Source organism: Poromitra crassiceps (assembly GCF_964638095.1).
Source record: "Poromitra crassiceps genome assembly, chromosome: 8".
Classification (NCBI taxonomy): Eukaryota; Metazoa; Chordata; class Actinopteri; order Beryciformes; family Melamphaidae; genus Poromitra; species Poromitra crassiceps.
Window position 1 is genome coordinate 15,740,239 of NC_139629.1, and position 16,124 is coordinate 15,756,362.

General features: G+C 46.0%; 1 protein-coding gene across 1 annotated transcript in view; it reads left to right on the forward strand.

The window, feature by feature from the left end:
• dcc (DCC netrin 1 receptor) overlaps positions 1-16,124 on the forward strand; it is a gene marked incomplete at both ends in the record, with an annotated part of 118,699 nt that overhangs the window by 15,075 nt on the left and 87,500 nt on the right. The window contains 4 exons of the mRNA XM_083641075.1: positions 345-740; positions 6,032-6,319; positions 7,116-7,266; positions 9,789-9,925. Of these exons, the coding sequence (XP_083497201.1) occupies positions 345-740; positions 6,032-6,319; positions 7,116-7,266; positions 9,789-9,925 (972 nt within the window). The remainder of the gene's footprint in view (positions 1-344; positions 741-6,031; positions 6,320-7,115; positions 7,267-9,788; positions 9,926-16,124) is intronic.

Here is a 16,124-nt window from a genome sequence, read left to right on the forward strand (position 1 = left end):
CCCCCATATTTTTACAGGAGATGCATCAGGCTTTGATCCACGTCACACCGTCAAAAAACGCAATTGACGTCTTTAGACGTCATTGGCACTCTACGTTACTATTTGAATTGACGTCTTTAGACGTCATTGGCACTCAATGAGTTAACAATCAATTATCGATCATCAATTAGCTAATCATGCCCATCATTACTACATGTACATCATCTGCAAAGTCAAGGTCCACCAGCTGCTCCCACATTGTCCACTGAAGCCCATTTCTCTTCCCTTCAGTTGTTTCCCTCATGATGCAGTGAAGTGCCATGCTTCCATCTAACTCCTATTCTTCTTCTCTTCTCCTCCTGCAGCGTCAGATGCCCCCTCTTCCTCCACATCATCGCCCTCCTCTGGCCTAGCGGGGGGTCGCTCCTCAGGGGGTCGCTCCTCAGAAGGCTTTGTGGACTTGAGCTTCACGGTGGAGCCTCAGGACACGGTAACGGTGCGGGGGGACGTGCTGCGGCTGGACTGCGTGGCGCGGTCAGAGCGTGCGGTGGTGCCCCCGGTGGTGACATGGCGGAAGGACGGCGTGCTGCTGAGTGGGGAGGTGGACGAGCGACGGCAGCAGCTGGCTAACGGCTCTCTGCTGGTCACCAACGTGCTGCACGCACGCCACCACCGGCCCCACCAGGGGGCGTACGAGTGCCTCGCCACGCTGGATGGGCTGGGCAGCATCGTGAGCCGCACCGCCACGGTCACCGTGTCCGGTAAGACTACTGCTGCTACTGGTTCTACTGGGTTCTGATCTAATCCTCCCTATTCTCCCTAATTGCTAGTATTCAGCCACTCCTCATAAAACCCATGCTTGATCATTCCAAACCTGGAGAATTACAGCCCAATCTCCAAGCTACCCTTATGTCTAAAGTCCTAGAGAAGGTCCTTGCAGATCAACTCCTACATTTGGTTGAAGGTCATAACATACAGAGACTGCATTACTCAGAGTAACCAATGACATTATTGCGCATGCTGACAAAGGTGAATACTCTCTCCTCATTTTACTTTAACAGCTTCATTTGATACAATTGGCCATGCCATTTTACTTGATAGGTTGCACAACTGGGTCGGCATCTCTGGTACAGCCTTAAAGTCGAAGTGAACCGGAGGCGAATGCAATAGCACGAGTGTCGGAGACTGAAAACAAATTGAGAGGCGGACCATATACATGTCGATGATTTGATTTGACAATTCTGTCGACTGGCTTTGGCAGTGGTCAACCATGGCGTGTTCCACCCCCAAATCGAGTGGGATTCAGCGTGTTGTCGTGCTACGCGAGTGGGATCCGCGGAGTACCAGGCAGCCACTTGCTTCGTGCGGAGCGAGCGGACAATCCGATGCATGGGTGCTGCTGCCCGCCCGCCTGAAATCTCCGAGGGGAGACCCCTGACTACCACGCTCTCAAGCACGCGCCTTTTACGCTATTTCTGTAAATACGATATTCGCGTTTTAACGAGCCAGTTACATTTCTTTGCATTCTTAGAGATTATAGTTTTTGTTTTTTGTTCATGTTTCATGCAATTGGCCAAGTTAGTAGTTAGTTTATGGGATAGGAATTCTGCCAGATGACAGGCACTAGGTGCCATTTTCTACTTCATTTGAAAGAGAAAATTATCCTGAAATGAAGATTTGATTGACAGCTGCATGTCGTGATATGATTGGTTGAAATGGGGTAGAAATTTGATAGTACTAGGTGACGTCAGCAAACTGTAGATTAGTGTTATCAATGAAATCTTGAAAAATGAACTTTTGATGTGAAAAAGTGTGAAAAACTAAAGGAATTCGATTTTTGTGATTTGTTTTTGCATACATCATTAAATAGGTGCACTGCATACCCAGGTATTTGAACTAAAAGAAAAGAAAAGTCATTTTTGGATTCAGCTCGACTTTAAATTAGTTTCCTATCTAAAAGATTTTTGAATGTGTGTGTCAATAGTCTCGGCTCCCAGACGTTTGGTGAGCTGCGCCACCAAACGTCTGGGAATTTCACTGTCAGAAACTGTCTCTTCGAGCCCGGCGAGAACCGCCGGCAGCAGACACGCCTACATTTATTATTAGAATTTTATTTGGTAGCGGCAATGCCATTTATCATAGTCCTAACACAGAGCATGAAGCTGATATGCTCCAAACAAAATTTATAGCTGTGGTTTATTTTACAATAATTGTTCCTACCCGGAAGTGGTCCGCTTGATACTGTGAAGTCATCAGCAGGCTCTGTAACGTTAGCCTCGGGAGTCGGGTTTATCGCTGGGGGAAAGACCTCTAGCCGCCGGGGCCGGATGAAACACGTCCTATTAACAGGTTATGTTTGTTTCTAAGTGATTAATATGTTTCTCCGCAAATGCCACGATGTTTTGCGAGACACCGGTTCTGCATGAGAACTGCCCCCAGAAAGCAGGCCCGCCCACAGCACTCATGATTGGTTCTCCGATGCAAGGCTTCCAACAGCGCCACCTAACGTTATGCAAAGATTTAAATAGTAATATTCTCAGTCTTACAGTAGTGAAACGGATTAAGACTGAGGGCTGAGTCTAGTGTGTCAATAACCATGTGTCCTCCTTAGCTCCCTTGCTGCGCGGAGTTCTTCTTACAGCTCCTACAGTTGCTAAAGTGGAACGATGCCATATTTCAACAGATAGCTAGAGTCATACGTGTGAGAATCTGATTCTGACTCAGGACGAGCTGGCATGTTAACTAGCTAGCTAGCTGTTAGCTACATTATCTAACCCACTGCCTGCTGCTGTAACCACGTTACTGAGGCAGACTAACAAGGCAGGACCGACTGGAGAGGCTTTTTACTCTGTTAGCTCAAGGAAAGCCTCTCTCGCTCTCACATACACACACACACACACACACACAACCTCTGAGCTGTGTGTGTGTGTGTGTGTGTGTGTGTGTGTGTGTGTGTGTGTGTGTGTGTGTGTGTGTGTGTGTGTGTGTGCGTGCATGCGTGTGTGCTTGGTCTCGAGTGACTCTCCTTCTCCCAGTCAATTAGACCCATTAAACAGACAGGAGACCAGCCGCTGCAACTGAGCGAGCGTGTGTGTGTGTGTGTGTGTGAGAGAGAGCGAGAGAGCGAGAGAGAGAGATGTGCTGACTCTTATCCACAGAAAAAGCTTTCCTTCCTGAATTTGCCAAATTCAAACTGATGTGAAATATATTGACTGCACTGAAGACATGTTTAGTTGCCCCTGCCTCTAGAGGTGATTTAGCAGCTGTTGTATACAGAGTGAGGAATGCGTCTTGGCCATACATCTTCCCACGGGGAGAACTACAGTAGAGCATTTCAGCACCTTGGAGAGCGCTGCCACTCCGTCCTGAGTCCAGAGACATGTTGCATCGGCTCTTTGCACAGCAGCCTTTGGAGGGGGTAAAACAGGAAGTAAAGCAGGTGTAAGCACTAACATTAATGAAGACCCTGGCACTGGAAGACCTGAACGGAATGGGACGAACACAGTCAACGTTGTATAATCTGTTACAATGACATAAATGGCATTGTGTTTTCAGATATAAACAATGTAGGCTTTGTATGTGGAGTGGTAGTACACGTCACACTGACTGATCACACAACCAAATAAATTGTCAATCAAATGTATTTTTATTCAAAAACAACAACAGACACATGCATTTGCTGTTTTCAGAGGAAATTATCACATATTTATTGTTTTGTGAAGTGACCCTCTCTCTCAAGTTACTTGTATATAGATAAACATGAGGGATAATATTTGTTGGAATTAGATTTATTTTTGAGCTGATCCTATAATGTGAGTTGGTTTTTGTTGGGTTTAGTTGATGGGCGTAGTGTAAGGATACCTGGGGTGTGATTAGGTCTAAAGGTTTAAAAGAAAGGGTACTGTGCACGTGTGTTTTAGTATGTGTGATATGGATGGACAATTCTGGATATCATGGTATGTGTAATTTCATTTTGATTTTGTGTGAAATTATTAGTCTGTGTAGTTGAATTAATGGCAATGTTTATGTATGTCTTTCTTTGTTCAATCTTAGGTTATACAACCTATTTGTTTTATAAAACTACAAAAATGAATTGAGTTGCCTCCCCGTGTGCCGGGCAGAATAGGCACTACACACACACACACACACACACACACACACACACACACACACACACACACACACACACACACACACACACACACACACAGACACACACACACACACACACACACACACACACACACACACACACACACACACACACACACACACACACACACACACACACACACACATTGAGCAGAGACATTAAAGCCAAGAGGCTAATGAACAGCAGAGGCTTAAATATTCAATTAGCTGTCGGCACACAGAGCTGTGTGTGTTTGTGTGTGTGTGTGTGTGTGTGTGCGTGTGTGCGTGTGTGTGTGTGTGTGTGTGTGTGCTTGTGTGCTTGTATGTGTGTGTGTGTTTCAGACATGACTGGGAATTAATTAGAAAACTGCCTCTTAAGACTGAGAGACAGAGAGCGGGAGGGAGGGAAGGAAGGAAGGAAAATGCAATTAAAATGCAGTCTACATTTTACTAACAGCAAAAGCACAATTTTGCTGTTAGTATTTCTAACTTAATTAATAGTATAGGAATACTAGGGATATTATAAGAAATAATAGGATATTATAGGATAACTATACAGTAATAATATTCTAGGAATACTGTAGGAATTTTATAGGAATATACTGTAGATCCCTCCCAAATACTATTTTATTGACTGTATCTCCACAGGGAAAGGCAGGAGGTGATTTGCAAGCGAAATCTGTGTGCAAAAAAATCTACACTACTGGTATAACTCCATCCTGTGAAAGAGATTTTGTTTTCAATGTTGCAATGTTACACATTAGTCTAGTAAAATTATTATTTTTATTCTGTTTGCTTTGGCAATGAACACATACAGTATGTTTTCCATGGCAATAAAGCCCCATTGAATAACATTGAGACAGAGAGAGAGAGAGAGAGAGAGGGAAGGAGGATACACTATAAGGTGAGAGACTATAGGAGGATGAGGAGAGAGATGAGTCAATGATTTTTACACTGAAGAGATTGTGTGTGTGTGTGTGTGTGTGTGTGTGTGTGTCCACACGTGCGTGTGTGTAAATGGTCATAATGATTACCTCTCTCGTAAATTCAACAGACATTCACCTGATTCAGCGAGAATAGAGAGAGAGAGAGCGAGAGAAGAGGGGGGCGCACTCTGGGGAAGCACGTTTGCCTCTGATAGCGAGACCGTTCTTATTTCACCATGCCCAAACCATGTCTCTAACCTACAGCAACCAGGTTGTTTTAGTTGCCTAACCATAATTATGCAACAGTTAGGGCCGGCCGAGCAATTTCATTAGTTTAGTTTATTATTAGTTTATTTATCAGGGAGCATATACAAAAAACATTAAACCCCATAGGGGAAGAGATGCATTGTAACAGATTTAGCCATAGGCTAATTTCCATCTGGAGTCCCTGGGCAGGTGGATTCAGAAGCCATTCAGAGTAAAAGAAAAACACACAATAAAATACATAAAGTCTAAAAAATAGGGAAAGGGCATATGTTAGTACAAAATAGATAATAGTACAAAAAATTTGAATACATACATGCATACATCTATTACAGATGCCAAAAATAAAACAACACACACACACATCACGGGACGCTTCACTGTGTGTATATCAGTCCGCTTCACAGCTGTATCCTTGGTTAGGCTGAGTTCAAACAGCGTTCGCGCACCTAGTAGGTACAGCAATATGGAGACATAATCCATTACATAATCGTCTGTGGGTGCTAACCTCAAAGTAGCTAACGTTAGCTTAGCTAGCTTGCAGACGGGATCAGTTCTCCACAGAGAGGTCAGAGACTTGACTTGGACTTGCAAAAAATAAAATCATAAATCAAATAAATAAAATGCTGCCCCCTATTACTTTGGAGCATCTGGCCAAGTATTACACAGTGCACCTTTTAAAATTGGAATATTGAATAAACTCACGAGCCCCTCTCGTGTGCATGCAGGTCCTCTGAAGCTGGTGGTACCGACAGAGTCCGTGTGGTCGTACCTGGGCGACACGGCCCTGCTGCGGTGTGAGGTGTCGGGCGAGCCCAGGCCTGCCGTGCGCTGGCAGAAGAACAGGGAGGACCTGGCCGCGACCTTTAACCCCGAGTCCCGCCTCGCGGTGCTGCCGTCCGGCTCGCTGCAGGTCAGCCGCGTGCAGCCGCCCGACTCGGCCACGTACCGCTGCTTGGCACACAACCCCGGCTCCGCCCGCACCGGCACTGACGCCGAGCTCCGCGTCCTGCCAGGTGAGTTAAGCTCGTTGTCTCCTCCTGCTCTGTGATCTACATGAAGTTCTGTCTGTGTGAATAAAGATGGCATGGTCTTAATCTAACTATTTTATCGTAGCAACATCAGAATCTGAAGGACATTTGTATGCATTAACGTACTTTGATCGATATGTTGTCAAGAGATGTATACTCACCATGCTTGCTGAAAGTACTGCATGTCAAGAGCAAAATGCGGGAGGCGGGTATAATCCGGACCAGAGGTCTGTTCTAGTCCAAAAAGGTTCCTTTAGTCTAACTTATTTCAACAGTATTAAAATGTTCTTCTAAACAGACTTAGTAGGTTTGTTTGTCACCTGACATCTTTCGACTGCTGACTTCCTGCAGTATTCCTCAGAGGCATCACATGATGTTGCTTTGATCCTGTCAGCTGGTTTATGTAGGTTTGGCTACTGTAGGATGACCAAGCTCCCTGTTCAGAAAGCCTAGGCATGTTCACCCTTCCATACATCTGGGGGGTCACAAAACGCATCCAAAGGTTACATTCTATACCCCGGGGTATCATTTAGGCTTGGCCAAACTCCTGTATACCTGGGTATAGAGTAGACAGTTTGGTAGGGGGTTAATCTGGCCTGTTACACCTGTATTCTCTACTTGCTTGTCTAATCCAGAGAGGTCTGATGATCACAGCTCCTCCCACAGAGAGCACAGACCCCCTCCCTCTGTTGAGAGCAGAGGCTGCAGGATAGGGTGCACTTGGAAGTCTCTCTCAGTGAAAAACAGTCTGATGGTCATCCATGTTGTGTGTGTCCCTCAGAGCCCGGGGTGTCCCGCAGCCTCCAGTTCCTCCAGCGTCCGTCTGGAGTCACGGCTCTGCTGGGAACCGATGCTGTGCTCGAATGTTCCTCCTCAGGATACCCAACACCCTCCTTCCAGTGGAGAAGAGGAGAGGAGCTGATAGAGAGCAGGTCTGTCTGTCTGTCTGTCTGTCTGTCTGCCTGTCTGTCTGTCTGTCTGTTTTCACTCTCTCTCTCTTCACACAATCTGTAAATAACCATTGTTATTTTGAAATCTTCAGAAGGGAGAGAGAAAAAAACGAAGAAGAATAAAATAAGATCAAATAAAAGACTGGTGTTGACCAAAAAACCTATTTGGAACAACAAACAACAACAAACAACTCTCTCAGGTCTAAGAAGTACTGGTTGCTGGCTGGTAGTAACCTCTCTCTCTTTCTCTTTCTCTCTCTCTTTCTCTTTCTCTCTCTCTCTCTCTCTCTCTTTCTCTCTCTCTTTCTCTTTCTCTTTCTCTCTCTCCCTCTCTCTCTCTCTCTCTCTCTCTCAGGTCTAAGAAGTACTGGTTGCTGGCTGGTAGTAACCTCTCTCTCTCTCTCAGGTCTAAGAAGTACTGGTTGCTGGCTGGTAGTAACCTCTCTCTCTCTCTCTCAGGTCTAAGAAGTACTGGTTGCTGGCTGGTAGTAACCTCTCTCTCTCTCTCTCTCTCTCTCTCTCTCTCTCAGGTCTAAGAAGTACTGGTTGCTGGCTGGTAGTAACCTCTCTCTCTCTCTTTCTCTCTCTCTCAGGTCTAAGAAGTACTGGTCACTGGCTGGTAGTAACCTCTCTCTCTCTCTCTCTCTCTCTCTCTCAGGTCTAAGAAGTACTGGTTGCTGGCTGGTAGTAACCTCTCTCTCTCTCTCTCTCTTTCTCTCTCTCTCAGGTCTAAGAAGTACTGGTTACTGGCTGGTAGTAACCTCTCTCTCTCTCTCTCTCTCTCTCTCTCTCTCAGGTCTAAGAAGTACTGGTTGCTGGCTGGTAGTAACCTCTCTCTCTCTCTCTCTCTCTCTCTCTCTCTCTCTCTCTCTCTCTCAGGTCTAAGAAGTACTGGTTGCTGGCTGGTAGTAACCTCTCTCTCTCTCTCTCTCTCTCAGGTCTAAGAAGTACTGGTTGCTGGCTGGTAGTAACCTCTCTCTCTCTCTCTCTCTCTCTCTCTCTCTCTCTCTCTCAGGTCTAAGAAGTACTGGTTGCTGGCTGGTAGTAACCTCTCTCTCTCTCTCTCTCTCTCTCTCTCTCTCTCTCTCTCTCTCTCTCAGGTCTAAGAAGTACTGGTTGCTGGCTGGTAGTAACCTCTCTCTCTCTCTCTCTCTCTCAGGTCTAAGAAGTACTGGTTGCTGGCTGGTAGTAACTAGGGGTGGGGGAAAAAATCGATTCACCTAAGTATCGCGATTTTTAATGTCACGATTTTTTGGATCGATCTTTTATTCCAGAATCGATAATCGCAAATTAAAAAAAAAAAAAAAAAAAAAAAAAAAAATTTTTTTTTTTTTTTTTTTTGGGTGCTTGCAGTCAGGCCACTCACTGAACAGCAGGCCAGGCGCCGCCTACTGGTTTACTAGTGGTTTTATTACTTTATTAGTTAGTCTGAAGTAATAATTACACTTCAGGGTTAAAGTGGGTGCATCTCATTGTAAAATTGGACCCAAATCTGGCTTCAAACGGCCCAAATTTCACGCGCGTTGGCCCATATCGGCCTGGCCTGCTTGGTATCTAATGCCCGGCCTGAATTATGATCCCAGTCCGCCCCTGTTTTTAACTATATCGCCCAGCCCTACTCATGATATATAATATACAGTCTCTAGTGTATGATTCAACTTTTCCCATGTTCTAATCTAGTGTAAAAAAGCAAACAAACTGAAAAAATAAAAGAAAAAAATAAACAAAAATCGCAATAAATCGTAATATCGAATCGCAATAATCGTAGAATCGCAATAATCGTGAATCGCAATATATATCGAATCGGCACCAAAGTATCGTGATAGTATCGAATCGGGAGATAAGTGAATCGGCACAGCCCTAGTAGTAACCTCTCTCTCTCTCTCTCTCTCTCTCTCTCTCTCTCTCTCTCTCAGGTCTAAGAAGTACTGGTTGCTGGCTGGTAGTAACCTCTCTCTCTCTCTCAGGTCTAAGAAGTACTGGTTGCTGGCTGGTAGTAACCTCTCTCTCTCCCTCTCTCTCTCTCTCTCTCTCTCTCAGGTCTAAGAAGTACTGGTTGCTGGCTGGTAGTAACCTCTCTCTCTCCCTCTCTCTCTCTCTCTCTCTCAGGTCTAAGAAGTACTGGTTGCTGGCTGGTAGTAACCTCTCTCTCTCTCAGGTCTAATAAGTACTGGTTACTGGCTGGTAGTAACCTCTCTCTCTTCTCTCTCTCTCTCTCTCTCTCTCAGGTCTAAGAAGTACTGGTTGCTGGCTGGTAGTAACCTCTCTCTCTCTCTCTCTCTCTCTCTCAGGTCTAAGAAGTACTGGTTGCTGGCTGGTAGTAACCTCTCTCTCTCTCTCTCTCTCTCTCTCTCTCTCTCTCTCTCTCTCTCTCAGGTCTAAGAAGTACTGGTTGCTGGCTGGTAGTAACCTCTCTCTCTCTCTCAGGTCTAAGAAGTACTGGTTACTGGCTGGTAGTAACCTCTCTCTCTCTCTCTCTCTCTCTCTATCTCTCTCTCTCTCAGGTCTAAGAAGTACTGGTTACTGGCTGGTAGTAACCTGTTAATCAGCAGTGTGACAGACGATGACTCGGGCAGCTACAGCTGCACTGCCTCCAACAAGAACCACAACATCACTGCCTCCTGTGAGCTGTCTGTGCTGGGTGAGTACGCACACATGAGTGAGTGATGTCACATTGATGTCAAAATGTCATCATCAGTGATGTAACTAAAGCACTCGATGATGATGTCATCAGTGAGTGTCTGTATGTATGTCTGTATGTATGTATGTATGTATGTATGTATGTCTAATCATTGTGATGTAATCAGTGAGTGATGTCATCAGTGATGCAAAGTTGGGAAATTGTGCACAGACATACAGACACTGATTTAAATCACAATTGCATCAGTGATGTCACTAAAGCACTTCAAGTTATGTGATGATGTCATCGGGGATGATGTCATCAGTTTAAGTGGCCGTTCACACCATACGCCGAAGCCACGCTCAACCTACAGACCTTCTGCGTCTTCAGAAGCTGTCTGCTTGACTGCAGACCGGAGGTCTGTGTCTACAGAAGCTGTCTGCTTGACTGCAGACTGGAGGTCTGTGTCTACAGAAGCTGTCTGCTTGGCTGCAGACTGGAGGTCTGTGTCTACAGAAGCTGTCTGCTTGACTGCAGACCGGAGGTCTGTGTCTACAGAAGCTGTCTGCTTGGCTGCAGATTGGAGGTCTGTGTCTACAGAAGCTGTCTGCTTGACTGCAGACCGGAGGTCTGTGTCTACAGAAGCTGTCTGCTTGGCTGCAGATTGGAGGTCTGCGTCGCCCGGCTACATTTAACTAACACACTCAAATATGTTGTGCTACTACGGCCCATTACCCTGTGTCTCCACATGGACACAGTTAGCCTGATGAATATTCATGTCTGCACGCATAGTGATGTACTGTACGGAGATCCGTGCATGCGCACGTGTGTGTGTGTGTGTGTGTGTGTGCTTGCGTGCGTGCCCGACCAGGATCAGATGATTAGGATAAGGAATGTGTTGTTTCCCATAATAACGACGTTAGGATGCCTAATTAGCCAGTCTAATGAAGCGATCCGGGCTTCACAGCTATCAGTCATGTTCAACTGTGCTGCTTGCTGTGTGTGACCCTGTCAGTGAGGAAACTATCGCTTCCCCGACTCATAATATGAAATCAGATTTTCTGGCAGTCCCAAAGTGTGATCTGGCAAATCTGGAAAATGAACTAAGAGGGCAGCGAGAGAATATTTTGAACAACATCAATTCCAATGTATGCTGCAGAGACTATGAATGTGGTGGGTGCAAGTTCATCAAAACGTGCAAATGCTCAAACAGAAAACAGTCTCTAACAGCTGAAAGACACCATATGCCAAAGCCATGCAGAACTTAAGCTTGAGCCAGGCTCAAGCTGATCTGACGCTTAACCGGTCACGGCCCCTCCCCCCCCCTCACAAATTGCATTGACTTCATGCCTGGCAGCTCGAGATGAGTGCGCAGCACGCTTGGAAAATAGAACAGAAGCTGAAACTATCGGATCAGTGTGGCTTTGGTGTGGCGTGCGGCTGGTGTGAACCGACTCGCCTGTTAACAAGGACGTTGAAATGAAACTGCGTGGCTTTGGCATGGGATTGGTGTATGGTGTGAACGTGCACTAAGACCAAGGAGGTTATTGTGGATTACAGGAAGGGGAGGGAGACTCACCCCCCAGTCACCATCAACGGCACAGTGGTGTAGGGCTGTAACTATCGATTATTTTAGTAATCGAGTATTCTACCGAATAATCCATCGATTAATCGAGTAATCGGATAAGAACCCTTTTTTGTGTTTTCAAAGGCTTATCGTAAATATACACCAAAAAATAAGATAAATCTCTTCAAATAAACAACTACATTAGTTTCTTTCTTAGAAAAAACAACATTTTTATTTTTAAATTGCATAGAACTGGCAGTGGCACCATTCATCTTTTCACTTGAACATGATGGACCCGTCCTTACAAAGCTGTCCATAGTACGCTGTGATCCGCTGAAAAAGAGGTGAAATAATAATTAATATTGATATTTATTAGGTAAGTTCATAACAAAACTGGAGAATGCGCATTTACACACCTATTTTACACAAATATCAGAATAGCAAGATAACAGGTCAGGTGGTGTAATAATTGGAGCCTAAAATGCACCAATTAAATAGTTGTTTGCAATCATCATGAGAAGAGTCGACCGGTCTAGGGTGTGTAAATGTACATTCTCCACACACACACTCTTTCTCTCTCACACACACTCACTCTCTCTTTCTCTCTCACACACCAACAGGCTAGTGTGATCACACACACACACACACACACACACACACACACACACACACACACACACACACACACACACACACACAACGCTGTTAAATTAGCCACTAACGTTAGGTTAACGTTAGGTTGAGCTTTGTATTTGTATTTCAGAAAACGGCAAGCCACATCAAAAAAATGCAGCGTGAATGCAGTTACTAATAGTCATATTGGCAACGTGGCAAGCCAGCAGCACAACTACTACTAGGCTTAATATCAAGTAGCAATCATTAGCATACATTTACATTAGCGTTGTGTATAGTTAACGTTACGTTACCTTGCTCCGCTCGACGTAGATGCGCTGGTGGATGCGTAGACTGGATGTTTACGGTTCAGGTGCTGAAGCATTGACGAGGTACTGTTGTGATATGCAAGTATCGTTACAGTACTTGCACACCACTGAGTTCGTGTCCTTTTTCAGCGTGAAATGATCCCACACTTTAGACAGTTTCGGTCGCTTTTTCGGCCCTGGTTCTTCCCTTCCCGGCTCCTCCTGTCTGCTTTCTCCGCCGCCTCGTTCCATTTTGCGGGGTCCGCTCGCTATACAGTAGCTGCTCTCTGGTCTGTCTGCGATCATGTGTCCTCACGTGTTTACACCGGAAGAGCGCTGTGCCACACCAGTAAGCGTCCGTGAGAAACAGTCTCTACTCTCTAAATGCCGTGTCGAGGCGAATCATTTTGGCCTCGATCATTTTAATTATTCGAGTTATTCGAGGTACTCGAGGAATCGTGACAGCTCTACAGTGGGGAAAGGATGGACACCTTCAAGTACCTCGGAGTCAACATCCACCAGGACCTGGTGGATGTGATGGGCCAGCCACACCACCACTGTCGTCAAAAAGGCCGAACAGCGACTGCACGGACTCAGACGCCTAAAGAAATTTGGCCCAAAATCCTCAGGGACTTCTACAGAGGCACCATTGAGAGCCTGCTGACCGGCTGGTACGGGAACTATACCACCATGGCCCGCAAGGCACTGAGAAGGGTGAGGTGCACGGCCCAGCACGTGACAGGATATGAGCTGCCAAAACTGCAGGAACTGTGCAATCAGCAAGTCCCGGAAGAACATGAAGGACACAACCCAGCTGCACAACAGCCTGTTCTCCCTGCTGCCCTCAGGGAGAAGATACAGAGTCCCGAAAGCACGCACAAACCGTCTGCGGAATAGTTTCTTCCTGCAGGCAACGACTCCTGTAGAAATTAGAAACACGTGACATCAGCCTATAGCAAATGATTTATTTAAATGTTGTAAGTTAAAATACTTTACTATAGTGTTGCACACTTGGTGCTGTTGTGCTTTAAGTAAATAAAAAGATGTCCATTCGTAAGTAAGCTCCTAAATGAATTCTGTAAAGGACAAATAAAATGAATAAACATTAAACTAAAAATGTATAAAAAAAAATGCAGGTTAAATAGCATCTTGCAAATCATCAGCATACATGCATCAGTCTTTCATTTGTCAATTTAATTAAATTTTATTATTAAATATCTAATTTATGAAAATCCTATCATAAGAATATGAAGTGAGCAGAATTGTGTTTGGCCACAGCTATGCCATTTTACATGCAATCGCGGTGAATCTTTGAGGAAGTGTAAAGAGCACCCCTGTGGGTGACCTATGGATCCAGATTTTCTAATTTGGTAATTAGGCCCAACTAAATGGGCAAAAATGTCTCATTAGTGGCCAAAATGCCTTAACACAGGTTCAGCACCATGGAGAGCTCCAGAGTGGAGCAGCACACAGGTGAGCAGACTTTGAATCAGCCAGTGAACTACGGAGCAGCACACAGGTGAGCGGGCAGACTTTGAATCAGCCAGTGAAGAAGACTATGAAACCCCTCTCGGGAGAGATGGCCATTAAAAACAGGGATGGGTTCCACTAGTTTTTATTAAATAGGTTTATAGTTTTATCAAACGGCTCAGTCAGTTACTGAGCGAGTAGTGCTCAGGGGGAATGGTTCAAGTTTCAAGAATTTGTATTGTCATTACATGCTTCCTTTTAGGGGATTATCTATCCTAGACTGAGCAGATGCCCTCCTCTCTCACCACAAGAAGAGGGTCATCTTACCACGGAGTCATTATGCCAAAAAATAGTTGCCATGTTATTTGTGAATAAAGCTTGCTTGTCAAATTTTACCCACTGGTCTCTCATGATTGAAATGTTGGTCTCGACCGAGTTTCAAGATGGGGAGACCAGTCATAATACCACTGTGATGTCCTCCGTGATGTCATAAATCCCCGTCTGTGGAGCCAATCAACAAAGAGGACACGAGCAGTACATAAACTTGGTCATCACGGCATCATCCTCTTTCCTGATTGTTCATCTCAGTGGTTGGTCGTACCTCGGGCTGATCGTCTTCTCTGGAGCACCCACGTCCCCAGTCCACCACCCACGTCTTGACTCCTGAAGAATTCCCTACAGGGGGGATTCTCTATTCTAGACTGAGCAGATGTCCTCCTCTCTCACCACAAGAAGAGGGGCATCTTACCACGGAAAGCATGTAATGGGGGGGGGGGGGGGGGGGGTTGAGGGAGTCCTGATTTGTGGGGGCTTTCGGGTCTCGAAGAAGCGGATGGCAGTTGGAAAGAAACTATCTCTGTGTCGAGAGGTTCTGGTAATTCCAGATGGGGGGAGGGGTCGGCCATGATTTTCCGAGACTGCTTTAGCATTCTGGCAGTGTGTATGTAGGTCCTGAACAGATGGCAGGCTACATCCAAACACCTTTTCAGCACAACACAAGCTCCCAGTTCAGCTCCCGGTTGATGATTGAGCCCAGGAAGGGAAAGGACTCCAGTGTTGTACTGGGGAGTCACCCAGACTGTGATCATCAGACAGGGATGGTGGAAGGTGTGGCCGCATTCTTCCTGTAGTCCACAACCATCTCCACTGTCTTTTGAGCATTGAGCTGCAGGTTGTTTTGACTGCACCAAGTCATCAGATGGTTGATCTCCTGTACACAGACTCATCAACATTAGTGAGGAGCCCTATGAGAGTGGTGTCATCTGCGAATGTCAGGAGCTTGACGGCCTGATGACTGGAGGTGCAGCTGTTGGTGTACAGCGAGGAGAGGAAACAGCCCTGGGCAGCTCCAGTGCTGACAGTCCGGGTCTGGGTCTGACATGCTTCCCCAGCCTCAGGTGCTGCTTCCTGTTCCTCAGGAAGTCTGTGGACCATCTGCAGATGGAGTTGGCCATGCTCAGCTGGGAGAGCTTCTCATGATGATGATCGTGTTAAAGGCTGAGCTAAGAACCACAAACAGGACCCTGGCATTGGTTTCTGCGGTGTCCAGTGGAGGTCCATGTTTATGGCATCGTCTACAGACCTGTTGGCTCTGTAGGCTGGTCCATGTTTATGGCATCGTCTACAGACCTGTTGGCTCTGTAGGCTGGTCCATGTTTATGGCATCGTCTACAGACCTGTTGGCTCTGTAGGCTAACTGCAGGGGGGGCAAGGAGTGGGTCCAAGATTCATTTTAGGTAGGACAGAACAAGGCTCTCGAAGGACTTCATGGCCACAGAGGTCAGGGCGACAGGTCTGTAGTCTTAGTGCCAGGGACCTTCTCTTTTTCGGGACGGGGATACGTGGCTTTTCTCCAATGATGTGTTGAAAATGGCGGTGGGCACTGGAACACTAAATTTAGGGCAGAGGGCGAGACACAGTCAGGTATTAGAGGTGTTGGGGAGGGGGTGATGGGGGAAGAGGTGGGCTGGAGCTGTTTGGTGGAGGGGTGGAGGGGTTGGTGGCCTGATTGAGCGTATGAGAGGTGTCACAGGGGATGGGCTCAGAGCTGCATTGTCGCCGAAGCGGCAGTACAAGTCATTCAAGCCGCTGGCTAGATGAGATGAGGGGTCATGGATGGAATGTTTGGCAGAGGGTTTGTAGTCCGTGAGCTATCTCAAGCCTTTCCAAACACAAGCTGAGTTATTCTGAGATTTGCTCGTGGAGATGTTGAGAAAACACGTAGTTTAGCAGTTCGTATTGCTTTATCAAACTTGTATTTGCT